This window comes from Cetorhinus maximus, chromosome 5 (genome assembly GCF_964194155.1).
Source record: "Cetorhinus maximus chromosome 5, sCetMax3.hap1.1, whole genome shotgun sequence".
NCBI lineage: Eukaryota > Metazoa > Chordata > Chondrichthyes > Lamniformes > Cetorhinidae > Cetorhinus > Cetorhinus maximus.
In genome coordinates this window covers 139,150,679-139,171,206 of record NC_135883.1, presented here as the reverse complement: position 1 = coordinate 139,171,206, position 20,528 = coordinate 139,150,679, and the positions used below count along the sequence as shown (strand labels likewise).

The following is a 20,528-nucleotide window of genomic DNA, read 5'->3' as shown; positions in this document are numbered from 1 at the left end:
GGCAAAAATTTGGCAGCTGGAGTATTCTGTGGGAAAGTCTGAATTTGTCCATTTGGCAGGAAGAATAGAAAAGCAGCATATTATTTAAATGGAGAGAGATTGCAGAACTCTGGTCTACAGGGGGATCTGGGTGTCCTGGTGCAGAAATCACAAAAAGTTAGTATGCACGTACAGCAAATGATTAGGAAGGCGAATGAAATATTGTTGTTTAGCGCCAGGCAAATGGAATGTAAAAGTAGGAATGTTTTCCTACTGTTGTACAGGTGTTGTTGAGACCACACCTAGAGTACTGTGTACAGTTTCGGTCTCCTTGGGCAGAATTTTGCCCTCGGATGGCGTGTGGGCCCCACCGGCTCAGCGGCGGGCCGACCCCCGCCACTGAAACGGGGCCCGCCGCCATTTTGAGTGGGCAGGCCAATTAAGGCCCGCCCAGCGGCCTTCCCGACAGGAAGCGCTATGCACTTCCTGTGAGGGGGGGGAGGGAATTCCCATCTGTTGAAGAGCGCACTGCTCCCTGAGGTAAAGTCCTGTCTCAGGGAAATTAGTGACAGGTAAGAAAAGTCAAAAAATAGAGAAATATTAAAATTATTAACATGTCCCCCTCATGTGACAATGTCACATGAGATGGGACATGTTAACAAGAAACACAGAAAATTTATTAAATTTTTAAAAAACGAACATGAAACTTCATCCCACCAGTGGATGAGGTTTCATGAATAATCTGGAGCCTGCCGGGGCTCCTGGCCTGTCCGCCCGCCTTAAGTTTGGACGGGCAGGTCTTTAATTATCTTAATTAGCGTGTCAATGGCCTGAATTGGCCATTGACAGGTCGGCGGGCGGACAGCTGATTTCGCTGTCTGCCCGCCTTCCTAAAAATTTAAAGGGACCGGGATGACGTCGGGGGTTCCTCCTGACATTATCCCGCATCATTTTCCCCTCGGTGAGTGGGCCCCGCCCCTAAATCGCCGAGGGGACAATCCTGGCCCTTATTTAAGAAAGGACTTAACTGCATTAGAAGCAGTTCAGAGAAGGTTCACTCGACTCATACCTGGGATGCAGAGGTTATTTTATGAGGAAGGTTTGGACAGGCTGTGCCTGTATCCATTGAAGTTCAGAAGATTGAGAGGTGATCTCTTTGAAACATATAAGATCCTGAGAGGTCTTGACAAGGTAGATGCTGAAAGGATGTTTCCCCTTGAGGGAAAGACTAGAACGAGGGGACACAGTTTAAAAATAAGGGGTGTCCCATTTAAGATGGAGATGAAAAGAATTTTTTTTCTCTCAGAGAGTCAAGAATCTTTGGAACTCTCTTCCCCAGAGTACAGCGGAGGCAGGATCAGTGAATATTTTTAAGGCAGAGGTAGATAGATTCTTGACTAACAAGGAAGTCAGAGCCCACAATCAGATCATCCATGATGTTATTGAATGGTGGAGCAGGTTCAAAAGACTGAATGGTCTATTCCTGCTCCCACTTCATATACTCATATGTATGAGAGAGAGAGAGAGAGAGAGCTACTTGAGATGGGTCACCCCAAAGTAGATACTGCCGCAGTAACAATCACTTAGTGAGCACATCAGAACGGAAGTGTTCACTGTCCTCTTGAAGTAGCTTAGCATTTTCCTTGTGACACATTCTGTCAAGGAGGCTGACAACAAGCTATATAGTTTCCTGAGCTACAAATTAGTGGAACAAAAAACTTATGGCAGAAAGCTGTCCAAATGAAATGCTTGCCCAGTTAAACCACAAAAACCAGGGCTGTTGGAAAGCATTATTGAGACTAATCCAATCTAATGTAATTCCTGTCAACAGTAAGAATCTTAAGATACATAGGACATAAGAACATACAGGAACAGGAGTAGGCCATTTAGCCTCTTGAGGCTGTCTCGTCATTCAGTGAGTTCATGGCTGATCTGAAACCCAATACCCACTTTTGCCCCAAAATCCCTTAATACCTTTGGAACTGTCATGAACTATACTCTGTCCCATGACAATGCCAACAACAATGACTGTGCCCACTGCTAATCATGGGCATGTTGGTGTTAGCACAATTTGCCCATTGTAAGAAGTGGACAGTGAAACTACATCTTTGCTATGGTTTATTACAATGACAGCACCTTGGTAACTGCAGGTAGGCACAGAGTTCAGTGTACGCTTCAGGAAGCAGGGAGGCAACAAAAAAAATCGGTGTCTGAAAGAGGGTTAAATGGACTGTCCTTTCACAACTCTTTTAAGAATGGTCAAGTGAGGACTTTCCATCAAGGCAGTGTGTCTGAAGACTGCAAGGCTTTAATCCACCATAGTGTCACAAGCAGCAGCAAGTCATTCAAAATCTTTTATAGCTTGTCTGTTCTGAGACTCATGGCTCAGATATGTTATTTGATATAGTATAGAATACAATAGGCTGGGTTTATTGGAGGCAACAGGGGTCTTTCCCGCCGTCTGGACAGCAGGAGCCCCTTGTCACGTCTTTTAGGGAAAGTCTGCCGAATCAAGTGCCACTCGGGCGCTTAACTGGACACTGGCGTGCCTGAGATCAAGGAACCTGGGGATGGAAGTCCCACCCCAGCGAGAGCTACTGGCCAATCATAGCTACCGGGGAGGCGGTGGCTGCTGCTGGTACCCACCCAAGGCCTAGAATTGACACTGGATCCCAGGCCACAGACGAGTGAAGGTGGAGGGCGGTCGTGGAGGGGGGGGGGGCGCTGCAGGTGGGGGTGTGGTCGAGGGGGAGTGGGGCTTGGCAGCCTGATGCCGGGACCCTTGCTGAGAGAGGGACACCCTACCTGGGGACCCTGAAACAATTCCGCACAAGTTTGCTTGTTATACTCCCTGCATGGCAAGGCCCCTGTCGGTCACTGTGTTAACACCAGTGGTGGCAGGATGAGGCCCTTAAGTGGAGGTTAATTGCCCACGTAAGGTCCTCAATTGACGGCAGGGTGGGAGGGCCTTCCACGGTCTTCCTGCCTCATGGACTTAAACAGGGTGGAGGCAGGAAGGCAGCGGGGTCCCGACCTGCCACCCTCCTGCCTGATTAAATGCCATCCCTACCAAACCTGCCACAGTGGAGGGTATTAAATTATGCTCTATAAGTCTGATTCACCGCTGCTCAGAATATCTGGTGCACTTAGGATGCTTTAGCAGCACCTTTGGAATGGACATCCATGGAAATGGTAAACACTCCATGCCAGTTGCCCACTGTAAGTAGCTGCTTGTGATACACATGGATTGTGTGAGCGGCGGGTGCTGTACTGCCTTTAAAAAAGATAAATATCCTACAGTGAATAATGGAGAGAAATAGTTGATGAAAAGCTAAAGAAACAGAAATTCGGAAGAGTGACCAACAAGTTGGTGAAAGAGATGAGTTTTAATGAGGCTCTTAAAGGAGGAGAGGTTGGTCAAAAGGTTTTGGGAGAGGATTCCAGGGTGGGGCCTAGGTGGCTGAAGGTGTGGCTGCCAATGGTGGGGCAAAGGGAGCAGGAGGAACAGATAAATGGCCAGAAGCTATAAAATATTTGGTTCAAGTAAAACGGTTTGTAGTGCAAGAGAGAAGGTTATTGAAATAGGGAGGGACAATGCCATTGACAGACTTAAACATAAGCACTGGAGTTTTAAATTGGGAGCCAATGTTGATCAGCAAGGACAGTGTATATGAACAGCAGAGTTTTGGATGAGTTGGACTTTACAGAAGACAGGATACGGTATTGGGTGAGTCAAATCCGCAGGTTACAAAGGCCTGGATGAGGATCTGAGTGGCAGATGGAATCAGGTAGAGGCCAAGGAGGGCAATGTTCCAGAGGGTGGAAGTAGGCAGATAGCTTACAGGGTCAGAAGCTCAGCTCAGAGTGAGAAGTCTTGTCCAGCCTGGCAGTGGGGTATTATGGGTGACACCGAGCTCGTGGTAGGGAATACAAACAATGGGTTTTGCCTTAATGTTCAGCTTGTAGGACATTGTAGTTCATTCAAGACGCGATACCAGACCAACCTGACATCAAAGAAGCAGTAAAAAGCATGATGGAAGAGTAGAACTGGGTGCCATCAGCATTACATGTGGAGGCTAGCACCCATGTCTTTGGATGATGAGGGTAAATGGTAAGGATGCTGAGAAGCCATTGGTAAAGATGCTCTGGCTATGATCAGCTGAATAAGAGTGGGATGGAGTGAGGGCAATTCCACTGAGCTGAAGAAAGCTCATAGCTGAACAACTATGTCAAAGGTTCCGGAGATGCAGAGGAAGTTGAGGAGGGATAATGCACCATGGACATAGAGATGACATTTGTGACTTTTGGTGCCGTGAGAGGAACTGATTGGAAAGATTCAAACAGGGAGTTGCAAGCGAGGTGCACATGGGTTTGCGAGGTGACAACTTTTCGAAGGAGTTTGGAGAACAAAGGGAGTTTAAAGATGAGGCAGTATTTTTCAAGGGCAAAAGGAGGGGAGTAATGGCACTGGTCTAAAATGGGATGTGTTGGTGTCTTAGGCGAGGGACCCATTACACAATGTTACGTAGCATGGAGGCCAGAAAGGAATTTAGTTGGTCAATAGTTTAGTGGAAATGGGCCAAGAAAATGGGGTTTGTGTTTCACGGAGAAGATAAAAATCAGAGAGGGTGTGGGAAATTGGAGAATTATGGGTTCAGAGCTAGGGCGGAGTGGGGGTAGTGGGCAGTGGCTGGGGAAGGGTTTGACTTGCTGGGCAAAGGGATAAACAAAAATGTTGCTGCAACATCCAAATGGATGGTTTATCTTGGTGCCAAAGAGAGTTCAGCCGCATGATATAGCTTCTCCCATCAATCTTGTTATTAATATGAGAGGCTTTATTATGTTGTTGGAGGAGTCTGTTTTTTAAAAAATCTAATTATCTGTATGTTTGCCTGTCCATCTGCCTGTCTTTATTTGACTGTCTGTCAATATATTAGTCTATCAATTTTGGGAAGTATCTGCTACACTTTATGCATAGCACTTAAAAAAAAGAAAAATAAAGTCAAAGATTTCATTCTATAGGAGAAAGACCCCCCCCACTGCCCCCAACTCACCCAGCCCCCGCCGCTCCCCAACATAAGGTATCTTGCATCTGACCTCCCGGCCTTCTTTAAAAGTGTATATCAATAAAGCCAGAAATTTATAGTTGCTTCTTCTGACCTCCACTTGACGAAAGCATAACTGTTCTTTCTTGTAGCCTTAAAGGGACTGTCCAAATTAAACATATCTGCACTTTAGCAGAAGAATAATACATTGGATGTAATCTTGGAAACCCACTCTTCCACAAGACACCTGATGGTATTCAAATGGATAAGTTTCTGTTATAGAATTGATTTTCCAGGCAACTTTTCTTGGAGGACACATTTAACTTTATTTACAAGATATCAGCAGCCACAATATGTGTGCATCAAACTCTATAACTAAAGAAGAACTCTCCTGTAGAGGCTCCCCGCGCTGCTAACTGATTGGTTTACACAGATCATGTGATCTTACAATACAGGATTATTTTTAAAGCTACAGTCCTACGTTGCTCAAAACTATAATTACTACATTCCTCCCTTTTTAACTTTTCTGTACATGTTGTATTTACAAGGATATTTATCTCATGACATCACAATATTTACACATGTCATGAAATTACAAGTTCAATCTTTCAGGTGGTTTCCTGATCCGTGTGGAGCGTCGTAGCTCCACAACTTCAGATTCTTTTGTAGGAAACACATTCTCTGGAACTGCATTAACATCAGGTACCTCATTAGGCACAGGCAGTTTGGTGTCTTCCACTCCGACAGAGACATTGGGCATGTCTGTCCTTGGTTGAGCAACTTCAACAAGAATCACTGGTTCAGTAATGGGTACAGGTGAAACATCATTTTGTTCGGGTATCTTTCTTTTTCTTAAATGATCCACATGCTTACGGTCATCCAGCCCTCCACTTCCACATGGTATGATGATGGTCCGGTCACAGAGCTTACTTTACCAGTTCGGTCCTCCACCAAAATTCCTTACATATACTGCTTCTCCAACAGTAAATTGTCACTCACGACTATGCAAATCACAAATTGCTTTTTGGTTCCCTTGACTTTTCTCCACCTTCCCCTCCAAATTTGAAGCATCAGGCTGTCTTGTTCGAAGATGGTGCCTCATCAGTAACTCTGCATTCTCTTTCTATGTGTCTTCTTCTTACCACAGAATTTAGTCTCGGCCTTCTTTTTGACTTCACTCTGAGATGTAATCTCAACTTGTCTTAGTTCAGTCGTTGAGCTACCCATGACTTCATTATCTACTCACATCTTGGAAAGCTCTACGACTTTTGCTTTCAAAGCCTCTTTAGCTTCATTCAGCTGATTCTTCAGCACTTCTGTCTCCTTCTTGTGTCTGTTGGCCTCCTCCTGGAAACTTGAGCATTGCTGCATCTTCTCTGCAAACTGGTTCTTCAGTTTGTTCAAAGAGATGTTAAATTCTTTCTGTTTCTCTTCATACTTTTCCAGGGGTACAAACTTTGACCTGAGGGATCGTTGTAGTGTGTGAATGTCTATCAACAGGTTTTCCTTTTCTTTGTGAAGCTCACTCGCTTCATCTTGAATTCTGTCATTCAGCAGAGTCTCTTTGGGTTTCTTCTGCTGCTCTTCCATGTTGTTTAAGATGGTTTTCATTTCTTCAGGTTGCTGAATGCTTACACACTCCTTTTTCACCCAGTTGTGGTCCTTAGACTCTCCAGGCTCTTTCTGAAGTACCTCGCCTTGTTCCTTTTTCAACTCAGGAACTCTTCCAGCTTTCTTTTGAAATCTCACTGGCCAATCAAGGTTAATTTCCCTCAACCAATTTCCACCTAGAAAGCTTGTTCCTCTACCTTCTAATACCATCACGGGTAGCTGTGCTGATTGGTGTCTATAATGAACAGTTGCTCTAGTGATACCTCTTACCTGTATTTCTTTGCCTGTGTACGTTTTCAACTTGACAGATGTTTGTTCCAAATTTAATTGTTGATCATCTTTATTTAAATATCTGAAAGTGTGTTCTCTTATTACAGTGGAAGAAGCATCCCTGTCTACTTACATTTTTAAGGGTTTACCATTCACTTGCACTGTGACAATAATTGACTCTATCTTCCCAAATTTCATGTTGAATAATGAATAAATGTCAGAATTGGTTGTTTGTGGCTCTCCTACACTATAGACTTCATTGGACTTCAACTGTTGTCTGGAAGCCTGTTTAAATCTCGCTTTGCAATGTTACAATATGTGTCCACTTCTGTGAGAAAAATAACACTCTACCTTTTTAAATTGCCAATCATTAAGAGAATGATTGTTTCCACGTTGATAAAAATTAGTTTTCGACTTTGCTGCTAAGCTGTTTCCTCTAAGTTTTCGGTTAGTGGGGGCTTTTTCACGCTTCGTGGTGGAGTCCTGGCTTTTCGCACCACTTTCGGCTGACTGCTCCCACCTGACTAGAGGAACGGAGCCATTTTGCACCCTTTGAATCGCTTGTGAATCCCTTACGGCGCTGTCCCATCGCAAGTTCTATTTCTAACGCTTTCTTAAAATCAAGATTCACTTCAGCCAGCAATCTTCGCTGAATAGTGTCTCCCTGCACACCACATACTAAACGATCCCTGAGCATGTCATTCAGGGTTTCACCGAAATCACAATATTCTGTTTTGTTTTAATTTTGCCGCATAGGTAGCAATGGTCTTCCCCCCCCACCGCCCCGCACCCCACCCAGGGCTCTGTTCTGTGAATTGAACCTGAGCCTCTGCATTGTGACTGAGGGCTTGGGTTGAAAATGTCCCTTAATGAGGTCCACTAATTCACTGAAAGTCTTCGAATCTGGGACACTGGGGGCCGTCAAGTCTCAAATTAAACTGTAGGTCTTGCTCCCACAAATACTCAGGAGAATCACTCTCCCCTTTTCCTCCCCTGTGATTTCATTGGCTTGAAAGAAGAACGCGAGATGTTCTATACATTGAGACCAGTCGTCTGTGGCTGGTTCTAAGGGATCGATTCTGCCAAATTGTGGCATCTCAAATGAATATATCTTCCTTTCTTTTTAATGAACTTAGATATTCACAATCGCTGGGTGAGGTACAGTACCAGATCTGATTTATCCTCATTTAAGTTTGTTATAGAGTTGATTTTCCAGGCAACTTTTCTTGGAGGACACATTTAACTTTATTAACAAGACAGCAGCAGCAACTACACCTATGCATCAAACTCTAAAACTAAAGAAGAACTCTCTCCTAGATGTTCCTCGCACTGCTAACTGATTGGTTTACACAGATCATGTGATCTTAAACCACAGGATTATTCTTAAACCTACAGTCCTACATTTCTCAAAACTATGGCCAGGATTTTTACCTTGTCGGGTGGGCTTGCGGGCGGGCCTAGGAGGAGTCGCAAAGCCGGCTACTGCCTGCAATTGAGCACCAACATCGATTTCACACTGGCTGGCTAATTAATGGCCGGCATGAAACGCATGCTGCAGTGCTCAGCGCTGCCAGGGTGGGGGCGAGAGGAGGGCGAGTGTGGAAGTTCGCGCATGCATGCGAGTGCGCACAATGAATGCTCCCTGAAGGCACAGAGCTGCCTCAGGGTGCTGAACATTTATAACATTAAAAATAAAAACATTAGCAATGTTAAAAACATGTCCTGTCATGTGACTCTATCACATGAGCAGGGACAGGTTATGAATAAATGTTAAAAACTTTTATTCAAGTTTTAATTACTGTTGGAAACCCCATCATGCCCGTGGATGAGGTTTCCTAAAAAATGCAAAGGCCACTTGGCCTTTTTGCCTGCCCGCCAACCATAAGGTTGGACCGGCAGCGAAAAATTTAATTCCATTTGAACTTTAATGGCCTTAAAAGGCCTGTTAATTGTCGATGGGTGTGCTGCTGACTCCCATGCGCACCCACTGACCGAAATATCATGCAAGTGCGCGCTGACATCTGGACCCTGGCCCGATGTCATCGTGCATCATTTTACAGCTCGAGCGGGTTGGGCACGTGCCCACCCACTCAACACAAATTTCTGCCCCATAATTAGTACAGTTTCTTTAGCAACTGTTGTTGGGGATATGTCTTTTTGCACCCCTGTCAAGGAGATCGTTGGTCTCCCAGTGTTGCCGTCTCTGTAAATCTGTGCATAGCAATGTGAGGTTATGTTGCATTTTTAGATGAGCCCTGTCTTAACATGTTAATACAGAGGAGATGGGGTCGCCCATTGTTGTGAGTTCTATTCATTTTAATTAGAATTTTTTTATTCAGTCAGCGATGGCTCAGTTGGTAGCACTTCTATCTCTGAGTCAGAAGGTTGTGGGTTCAAGACCTACCCCAGGACTTGAGCACAAAAATCAAAGCTGACAGTACAGCACTGAGAGAGTGCTACACTGTTGGAGGTGGCAGACTTTGATTGAGATGTTAAACTGAAACCCATTCAGCCCTCTTAGGTAGACATTACATAAGGAACAGGAGTAGAACATTCGGCCCCTCGAGCCTGCTCTGCCATTCAACAAGATCATGGCTGATCTTCTTGTGCTTCAATTTCCACATTCCCATCTAACCCTGATAGCCTTTGATTCCCTTTCCTAACAATAATCTATCTACCTCTGCCTTAAAAATATTCAATGACCCCACCTCCACCACCTTCTGAGGCAGAGTTCCAAAGGCGCACAACCCTCAGAGAGAAAATATTTCTCCTCATCTCTGTCCTAAAAGGGCAACCCCTGATTTTAAAACAGTGCCCCCTAGTTCTGGACTCACCCACAAGAGGAAACATCCTTTTGACGTCCACCTTGTCAAGGCCATTCAGGATCTTGTATACTTCAATCAAATCACCCCTCACTCTTCTAAACTTCAGTGGAAATAAGCCCAGTCTGTCCAACCTTTCATCATAAGACAACCCACTCATTCCAGGTATCAATCTAGTAAACCTCCTTTGAACTGCCTCCAACACATTAACGTCCTCCCTTACATAAGGCGACCAAAACTGCACAGAGTATTCGAGGTGCGGTCTCACCAATGCCCTGTATAACCCTTGTGGCAGTATTTTGAAGAAGAGCAGGAAAAGGTATAGCCAATTTCCTGACCAATCTCTCAATCAACATTACGAAAACAGATTACCCTGTCATTAATACATTGCAGAACCTTGCTATGCACAAATTGCCTGCCCTGTTTCATATTACGGAAGTGACTACAGTTCAAAAGTACTCCATTGGCTGGATAATGTTTCTGGATGGCCTAAGGTCATGAAAGTTGCTATAAAAATGGAAGCCTTTTTTATTTAGACAGGCATGTAATTTTCAGAGTAAAGTAGGGAGTCTTCCTCGAGTACTTCTTCAGGTTAACAGCTGCTTTATTGCACCTCAAACTCAGCTAGTCTCAGAACCCCCTGAAGTACAGGATGTGGTGGTGAGGTTAACTCATATGGTAATGCACGTCATATTGTCAGAAACAGAGGTTAGATGACTGCTGCAGTTTTCACAGTCCACCCACATTGATGGTATCAGGGTAACAGGTGTATTTTATAAACAGAAAATATTCCAAAACCATTTTAATGCTTTTGAAAAAAAAACAACTCCAGTTATCTCCTTGTTTCTTCCTCCTCCTCCTCCAGACACACAACACAAATTTCAGGACCTGTGCTATTTAAGGTCCAAACTGGTCCAAATGACTGTGGGCTCACTCATTCGTACTGGACACCTTCTTGGTGAGGGTGTTAGTGCACAGTGGGTGTTGCCCTTGACCAGTAACTGAATTGGACCAGCCATACAAATACTGTGACAACAAGAGCAGGTCAGAGGCTGGGAATTCTGCAGGTAGTAACTCACCTCCTGACTCCGCAAAGCCTGTCCACCATCTACAAGGCACAAGCCAGAAGTGTGATGAAATACTCCCCACTTGCCTGGATGAGTGCAGCTCCAACAACACCCAAGAAGCTTGACACCATCCACGACAAAGCAGTCCACTTGACTGGCACCCCATCCACCACCTTAAACATTCACTCCCTCCACCATCAATGCACAGCAGCAGTGTGTATCACCTACAAGATGCACAGCAGCAACTCACCAAGGCTCCTTTGACAACACCTTCCAGACCTGCAACCTCTACCATCTAGAAGGATAAGGGCAGCAGATACAGGGGAACACCACCATCTGGAAGTTCCCTCCAAGCCACACACCATCCTGACTTGGAAATATATCATCATTCCTTCACTGTCTGTGGGTCAAAATCCTGGAACTCCCTTCCTAACAGCACTGTGAGTTTACCTACACCACAGGGACTGCAGCGGTTTAAGAAGGCAGCTCACCACCACCTTCTCAAGGGAAACTAGGGATGGGCAATAAATGCTGGCGTAGCCAGCGAAGCCCACATCCCCTGAATGAATTTTTAAAAATGACTGAGTTTCCACATCCCTATGGGATAGAGAATTCCAAAGATTCACAACCCTCTGAGTAAAAAGTTTTTCTCCTCATCTCAGTCCTAAGTCGCTTCCCTCTTCAGGCCCAGTTTCTCGATAGCTCATTAAATGAACTCACTGGAAAGCCTACTTTGCATTAGTATCAATAAGTCAGTGTTAAGCCCAGACTCACCTAGAATAAAAATGCCAGCCATACTTACATTGGTTATAATATTTTAATGATGCTTACACAATCTTCCAGCCTTCAGAAATTCTGTCTGAACATCATTAATATTTGTAAAAACAAGTTTGTGGAATGGGGAAGGGGCAATAGGACAGAAGACCCTGTCTTGTCTCATCTCATCTCACCTAAGCAGCATACATGGGAACATAGGAACCTAGGAACATAGGAGCAGGAGTAGGCCATTCAGCCCATTGAGCCTGCTCTACCATTCAATACGATCATAGCTGATCATCCACTTCAATGCCTTTGTTCCACACTATCCCCACATCCCTTTATGTCATTGGTATTTAGAAATCTGTCAATATCTGCTTTAAACATACTCAATGCCATTGACCCGAAACTGAACTAGACTAGCCATATAAATTCTGTGGCTACAAGAGCAGGTCAGAGGCTAGGAATCCTGCGGTGAGTAACTCACCTCCTGACTCCCCAGAGCCTGTCCACCATCTACAAGGCACAAGTCAGGATGGAATACTCCCCACTTGCCTGGATGAGTACAGCTCCAACAACACTCAAGAAGCTTGACACCATCCATTCGCTCCACCACTGACAAAAAGTGGCAGTATTGTGTACCATCTACAAGATCCACTGCTGGAATTCACCAAGGCTCCTTAGACAGCACCTTCTAAACCCACGACCACTACCATCTAGAAGGACGAGGGCAGCAGATAGATGGGAACACCACCACCTGGAAGTTCCTCTCCAAGTCATTCAACATCCTGACTTGGAAATATATCGCTGTTCCTTCACTGTTGCTGGGTCAAAACCCTGGAACTGTGGGTGTACCTATACCACATGGACTGCAGTGGTTCAAGGAGGCAGCTCATCACCACCTTCTCAAGGGCAACTAGGGATGAGCAATAAATGTTAGCGTAGCCAGCGAAACCCACATTCCTGAATGAATTTTAAAAAATGACTGAGCTTCCAAAGCCCTTTGGGATAGGCAATTCCAAAGATTCACAACCCTCTGAGTAAAAAACTTCTCCTCATCTTGGTCCTAAGTGGCTTCCCCCTTCAGGCCCAGTTTGCTCAATCTCTCTTCATAAGACAGTCCCGGCACCCCGGGAACAAGTCTGGTGATCTTTCACTGCACTCCCTCTATGGCAATAATATCCTTCCTAAGGTAAGGGGTTCAAAACTGCACAGAGTGCTCCAAGTGCGGTCTAATCAAGGCTCTATACAACTGAAGTAAGACTTCACTACTCCTGTACTCAAATCCTCTTGTGATAAAATAAATGCTATAAATTAGTACACCTACACTTTCTAATCTCTCACCATTTAAGAAATACTCTGCACATCTGTTCTTCCTACCAAAGTGGATAACCTCACATTTTCCACATTATATTCCATCTGCCATGTTCTTGCCCACTCACTAAATCTGTCCAAATCCCCTTGAAGCTGCTTTGCATCTTCCACACAACACACATTACCAACTGACTTTGTGTCATCTGCGAACTTGGAAATATTACATTTGATCCCCACATCCAAATCATTGTTGTATATTGTGAACAGCTGGGGCCTTGTTCCCCACTAGTCACAGCCTGCCAACGTGAGAATGACTCATTTATTCCTACTCTCTGTTTTATGCCTGTTAGCCAATGCTTAATCCATGCCAGTATATTACCTCCTAACCCATTTGCTTTAATTTTGTTAGCCAAACTCCTGTGGGGGACTTTATCGAAAGCCTTCAGAAAATCCAAGTATACTACGTCCACTTGACTCCCATTTATCAATTCTGTTAGTGACATCCTCAAAAAACTCCAACAGGTATGCCAAACATGATTTTCCATTCATAAATCCATGTTGACTGCCCAATCAGATCATTACTATCCAAGTGTGCATTTATCACAACCTTTATGACAGATTCTAGCATTTTCCCTCCTACTGATGTAAGGTGAACAGGTCTGTAGTTCCCCATTTTCTCTCTTCCCGACTTCTTAAATAGTGAGGTGATATTTGCTACCTTCCAATCTGCAGGAACCGTTCCAGAATATATAGAATTTTGGAAAATGACAACCAATTCAACCACTATCTCCATAGCAACCTCTTTCAACACTCTGGGATGTAGAATATCAGGTCCTGGGGACTTTTCAAACAACAGTCCCATTAATTTCTCTAATACAACCTCATTACGAATAATTTCCTTCAATTTCTCATTCTCCCTAATCCCTTGTACCTTTCTCAGTGAAAACAGACACAAAGTAATCCTTTAGCTTCTCTGCCATTTCTCTATTCCTCATTATAAATTCTCCAGACGCTGCCTGTTATGGACCCACATTCGGCTTAGCTAATTTGGCTTTTTAAGTACCTGTAGAAGCTTTTACAAGCTGTTTTTATGTTGTTTGCTAGTTAACACTCATATTCTATTCTCTCTTTCTTTATTAGTTTCTTGGTCTTCCTTTGCTGTATTCTAAAATCCTCCCAATCCTCAGGTTTACCATTATTTCTAGCAATTTATTAGGCCTTTTCTTTTAATCTTATACAATCCTTAACTTCCTTTATTAGCCATGGTTGACTTACTTTTTTTTTGTATTTTTGTGCCTTGAAGGAATGTATAATTGCTGTAAACTATGTAATAATTCTTTAAAGACTGCTCATTGCCAGTGTATCATCATATCTTTTGATGTCTTATCCCAATCCATCTCAGCCAATTTTCCTCTTATATCTCCATAATTTCCTTTGTTCAAATTTAACACCCTGGCTTCAGATTGAACTACTTCACTTTCAAACAGAATGTAAAATTCTATCATATTATGGTCACTCATCCCTCAAGGTTCTTTTTCAACAAGACTGTTAATTAACCCACTCATTTAACCTGGCTATATTTATTTGCAGCCTCTCTGTTTCCTCTCCACAGCTTCCATTCCCACCTAGCTGTGTATGGTCAAAAAATTTAGATACACTACTCTCTGTCTCTTCATCTAATTAATTAATATCAATAGTAAATAGCTGAGGCCCCGGCACTGACCCTTGTTGCACTCCAGTACTCACAACCTGCCAACTTGAAAAGCCCTGTTTATCCCTACTCTTTGCTTCCTGTCCATTAACCAATCCTTTATCCACGCTAGTATATCACCCCCAACTCCATGAGCCCTCATCTTGCATATTAACCTTTTCTGTGGCACTTTATCAAATGCCTTTTGGTATGCTAAATCTACTGAGTCCCTTTATCTACCCTACCAGTTACATCCTGATAAAACTCTAGTAAAATTGTCAAACATGATTTCCCTTTTGTAAAACCATGGGCAAAATTTTCCCCCCATTGGGGGTGGGCATGGGCGGGCGGCCCTCCGATTGGCACTCCCAATCGGGGGTGGGGGTGGGGGGAACGCCCTCATTTTTAGTGGGCGGGCCTCAGGGTGATGTCCACAGGGAAGCCCTATGCGCTTCCTGTGCGGAGGGGGCGATTCCTAAAATCAGAAGTTTGCACCTTCGCGCATGTGCATGAAGGAGCGCTCTGATCTCCTTGAGACTAAGTGCTGCCTCAGGGAGATTGGTTCCTAAAGTAAAAAGAATTACTGCAGTGAAAATTTCATTCACCATCCAAGTCCCCTCATGTGGCAATGTCACATGAGTTGGGACATGGACATAACGTTAATTAAAAGTGTCTCTTAATTTTTTGATTCAGCAATGAAACCTCATCCCGCCCATGGATGAGGTTTCATGCTTTTTCATGTGGCCGCCAGCGCTCATGACCTGCCCGCCAACCGTAAGGCAGGTCCACTAATGAGATTAATTGTTTTTTGAATGGCCTAAATAGGCCGTTGACAAGTCAGCCGGTGCACAGTCGACTCGGCTGCGCCCCTGCCCCTGTTAAATGGATGACGAATAGAAACATCTGTTTGGGAAACTGATAAACAACCCTGAAGTTATTGAAATTCAAACAGACCTGGGGTTTCAAAGAGTAACCTGTGTTTATTTAGTAAGATTAGAGTTAGCAGGGAGTAAACTTAAACAATGGATGACCCATCTTTGAGCTTTTGGTAGGGACAAGATGTCTACAGTTATTTCAATAGGAGATTTTGATTATTCATGCAGATCCCAGATCAAAGAAGCTAAAAGCAGCTTTGTAAACCAAGGAGTTCCTTGGTGGGACCAGCAAGTCTTGAAAAAAGAGTTGTTAACTCAATTAGACATAAAAATTAGGCATATGGGTCCCAGAATCATAAGGTTTGGTTTGAAGACAAAAGATAATTGGTTTACATTTACGTTCGGAACTTCCCAAGAATGCCATGTTGCCATGGAGATGAGATGTGGGGGTTGGGGGTTCCTTTGTTAATTTATCTATTTGTTTTACTTACAGAAGCAGGCAGTCAACAGTTCAGTTTGGGAGCAGACAGCAACAGTTGGAGCTCACTGAGTCGAAGGGGAGAAAAAGATAAATGTTAGCCAGGCCTGTACCTTAAGCAAAGAAAATACTACCTTTATTGTTCGCCACAGAGAACGTGGGTGGGAGGTCGGCTCAGTTTGGTGATGGAGTTCATAATGGAAGATTTGCCTAGTTAGGAGCTAGGGGAAGAAATCAGCAGTAACCTTCATAGAAAATGAGCAGTTAGCTAGGAGAAGGCAGAGAAAAAGAAGAGAGAGTCTTCTAGGAGCAGTGAAACAATCTGTGTCTGTCCAAAGCCAAGACAAGGAGCCTAGGGCATTGGGAACTATGGGTGTTCCTGATTTTTGTATCACTCAGCATGAATGCAGTGAGGCCTAAGCTTGAGTTAAGAAGTCCACAGTTGGGGGCTTTTGAACAAAAATTGGATGATCACTTAGCCAAATGCTAATGGAAGAAACCCCATGAAATCGCATACCTTGGAGAATAGCTGGAACATTGAGTACAAATTAAAGTGAATTTCAGAGAGCCTTGGCCTACTTGATTTGAGTTCCAAAAGGAGAAGTGAATGAATCCTCAAGATTTCGTATAGTATAATGGTAATCTTGGGGGGGGATTTAGGAAGTAAAAAGAGGAATTGAGTTGCACCCCAAGTCTTGAAAAACTATAGTGTTAAGTTAGTACTGCTTGCTTTGTTTAATTTTTTATATATAGTAAAGGTGTTGTTTAAAAATGCGAAATCTTGTGGCATAATTTCTTTCAGTTAATCACTGGGTGTTCAAATTCCTCTTTAAATGTTCATGGTCTCTACAGGGATTGTAACAACATGCTCCAACAATTCCTTCTTTAATGCTCTTTCCAAGGGTTTTACTACTGTTAGGAGACCCATGAATTACTCCCGCTGGTATTTCTGACTCTTGCTATTCCTAATCTCCACCCATACTGATTCTACTTCATGAACTTCCAAACCAAAAACCTTTCTCACTAATGTCCTTACATCATCCTTTACTACTGGGGATATCCGCCCTCCTTTTCCATTCTATCTGTCTCCTCAAATGTTGCGTAATCTTGAATATTTATTTCCCAAACTTGGTCACCTTGTTACCATGTCTTTGTAATGGTGATTAGATCTGAACCATTTATTTCTATTTGTGCCATTAGTTCATCTTCCTTACTGTGGATGCTTCATGCATTTAGACAAGGAGCCTTTGCTTTTTAAAGCAAAAAACTGTGGATGCTGGAAATCCAAAACAAAAACAGAAAGGAAAGGGGTGAAATATAAGCTGGGGGGCGGGGGGGGGGGAGTTGTTGGGACAAGCAGCCAGTAATAGGTGGAGAAAACCAAAAGAAAGGAAATATGCACCTTCATTGCTTTCCATTTCTCTCCTGGTGTTTGACAAGGTGTTTCACAGCCATATTTCCTTTCTTTTGGTTATCTCCACCTATTATTGGCTGCTTGTCCCAACAATCCGCACCCCCCCACCACCCCCCCCCCCCCCACCCCCCTTAAACCAGCTTATATTTCACCCCTTTCCTATTTTTATTTAGTTCTGTTGAAGGGTCATGAGGACTCAAAACGTCAACTGTGCTCTCCTCTGCCGATGCTGCCAGACCTGCTGAGGTTTTCCAGGTATTTCTGTTTCTGTTTTTGTTTTGGATTTCCAGCATCCGCAGTTTTTTGCTTTTATCTCTGTGTTTAATTGACTGCCACTTCTCTTCAAGAAATGCCTACCTTGAAGAAGTTTTGGTCTACTCTCCGTCAGGATTTTCGTATCTCTCTTTTGCCTTGTTCACCTTCATTGCTTTCCATTTCTCTCCTGGTGTTTGACAAGGTGTTTACTAAAACCCGCTTTCACAGTCATATTTCCTTTCTTTTGGTTATCTCCGCCTATTACTGGCTGCTTGTCCCAACAACCTCCCCCCCTTAAACCAGCTTATATTTCACCCCTTTCCTATTTTTACTTAGTTCTGTTGAAGGGTCATGAGGACTCGAAACGTCAACTGTGTTCCTCGCCGCCGATGCTGCCAGATCTGCTGAGTTTTTCCAGGTATTTCTGTTTCTGTTTTTGTTTTAGCCTTTGCTTTTATTTTTTATTACTATTGCCCACATGGCTCTTACCTGCTGTTGCACCATTACAGTTAGGCTCTCTCTCTCCCTTCCTGTCCAATCTGCTTTTCTTTACCCACATTGTTACACTGTTGATTTTTGAAACAATGTTATCAAACCAATGTGGGAAGGTTTCCTCTTTTAGAATATCTTCACCATTTCATTGCGAATACTGAACACAGGAAATCTTCGGGGACATAGCTGAGATGTTGCTGCATATAAGCTCCGGGGGAACTTGGAGTGTTAATTTCATTCTCTGAAGCGGAAGGTTGAAAATTGTGCTAGACATGCCCATTGCAGAGTGTTGGAAGTATTTGAATAATGATTTCTTAAGGGAAATGACAAAGTTAGAGTTTTATTTGAGCTAATTGTTGTACTGTCATAAGCTGTCACATATCCTTAACATGTCTGATCTTTCTTTATTGTAGTTTGCATATATGTCAACAAACATGCTTGTGCGGGGCCACATCTTGATAAAAAGAGGTTGCAGCAGCTGCCAGATCATTTTGGACCTGCCAGAGCTTCCATGGTCCTGCAGCAGGCTGTCCAAGCATGCATTGATTGCGCCTATCAGCAAAAGGCAGTCTTTTCGTGTCTGAAACAAGGCCATGGAGGAGAACTGATATCAGGTATGGGATTAAATATTCTCCAAATTATTTACACAAATGTGCAACAAATGCAAAGTGCTTCTGTTCAAAACAAACTGCTCTGAGCATCTAAAAGCAGTGACAGAATATTAAGTGGTTTTAGTAGGGGTTGCATTGAGATCAGTATCCATCTACCTGCAGTTGCATCAACAGCCAAATAACCTGTTTTGCTGCACCTTAATCCTATTTGTATCTTCAAATAAATCATTTTATCAGTAAAGGTAGAATGCTGTGCAATTTTCTGTGTAGGCACATAATATCTGGCTCTAGTAGCTGCACATGTTTTTTAAAACAAGGAGATAACACAATCGAGCGCATTAGCAAAGTATTACAGAAATCAGATCGATTAAGATATTGCACCCATGTTAATCATAATGAGTGTAATGAAAAAACCTTCAAAAACTTCCTTTCACAAATTCAAATGATGTAATTTTTTGGAAGAAGGCGATAAAATAAAAGCCCTTCAAATGCAATTTAACGTGTACAGTATTTTCAAAGGAATGGCACAATGTCTATGTTGGGATTCCAATGCATTGAGCAGGATATGAGTGAAGAGGGAAAGAAGGGAGGTGGTGATACCAAGAAAGGCCAAGCATTGTTATTGAGGAATTAAGGGGCTAACAGGGGACAAATCAACAAAGGTCTCCTGCAGGCCAACTCAACAGTGGCACTTTGATGAAAACCTGTGCCCAACTTACCAGTCAGCTTTCTCAGCAAGTGAATGATATGTGGCATAATGAAACCTAACAGGGAACTAGTTATATTTTCAGTGCTGTATGGATTGTTCATATGAGCTGCCTTGTTGTTTAGTATTACACTGCTTTAAAACAATTTTAATAATCAACATGAGAAGCGGTAGGTGTATTCATGATTTGCATTAGCTAGAATATTATGTGCTCAATAGTAGTTAATTTTAGTATTTGTTGCAAGCTATATTTTCTTTATTACTTAAAGTCACTGTTTGTTTGCCATAATCCTGCTCATAAGTATAAGAAATCATTTAAAGCACCTGTCAATGTACAGTAAATAATCACAAAGAAATCAGCCACCAAATCGGTAAATTTCTGATCTCAATCAACCTTGATTTTCAAATGGTCCAGAATTTTCTGTAGTAATGGCGGTGAAATTGTCAGGATCCACCATCATTGCTCTATGAAACTGACAACAACTTCTGGCCGTCTGCACATACGTAATTAAATTTGGAAACTCAGAAGTTACTGTCATGATACCCTGCTCCTCCACGTGGTGCGCTATTGCAGTCTTCACAGAGGGAATCAACAGAAATCACTGATTTGACTTGACCATCAACTTTTTATGCACTATTCTCACTGAAAAGGCATTGAAATGTTAAGCCTTGTTGCATGAAGTATAACTGAGTTTTTGTCACATACCACATCATAGTTATGGAGGACAACCTCTCTGGCCCTGAAAAACTAACTTCAGAAGTCTGGAGTATCATTCCCTCCATTCCATGATAAAAATTCCACAGATTATTAAAATAATAAGACCTAATCTTTATTTTCCATTGGCTTACATTTCAGCTTCCATGTTAATCCCATCTGTATGCCCCAATCTTTATTTCATTCTCTGTAAAATGATTGAAACGTGAATGATAATCAGTGCTTTTTACTTCCTTGTTTGCTGTCTGTGAGAATTCTACAACTTGATTGACTGCTTAACGTGTTTGTTGTCATCACTAATTCCTTGGACACCAGTGATCGCCGATAGCTGTCACCAAAATGAAATTGATGTCATAATAGAATAAATTGACATCACAGAACCTGCCAAATCTTTATGGGCAAAGGGCTGAGCACCATCCCTTCACGGT

The 20,528-nt window shown here is 43.0% G+C and overlaps 1 protein-coding gene across 1 annotated transcript in view; it reads left to right on the top strand.

Moving 5' to 3' along the window:
• The window catches only part of scml4 (Scm polycomb group protein like 4), a 166,059-nt gene that overhangs the window by 70,941 nt on the left and 74,590 nt on the right, over positions 1-20,528 (top strand). Inside the window, exon 4 of the mRNA XM_078542521.1 lies at positions 18,482-18,682. Coding sequence (XP_078398647.1) covers positions 18,482-18,682 — 201 coding nt within the window. The remainder of the gene's footprint in view (positions 1-18,481; positions 18,683-20,528) is intronic.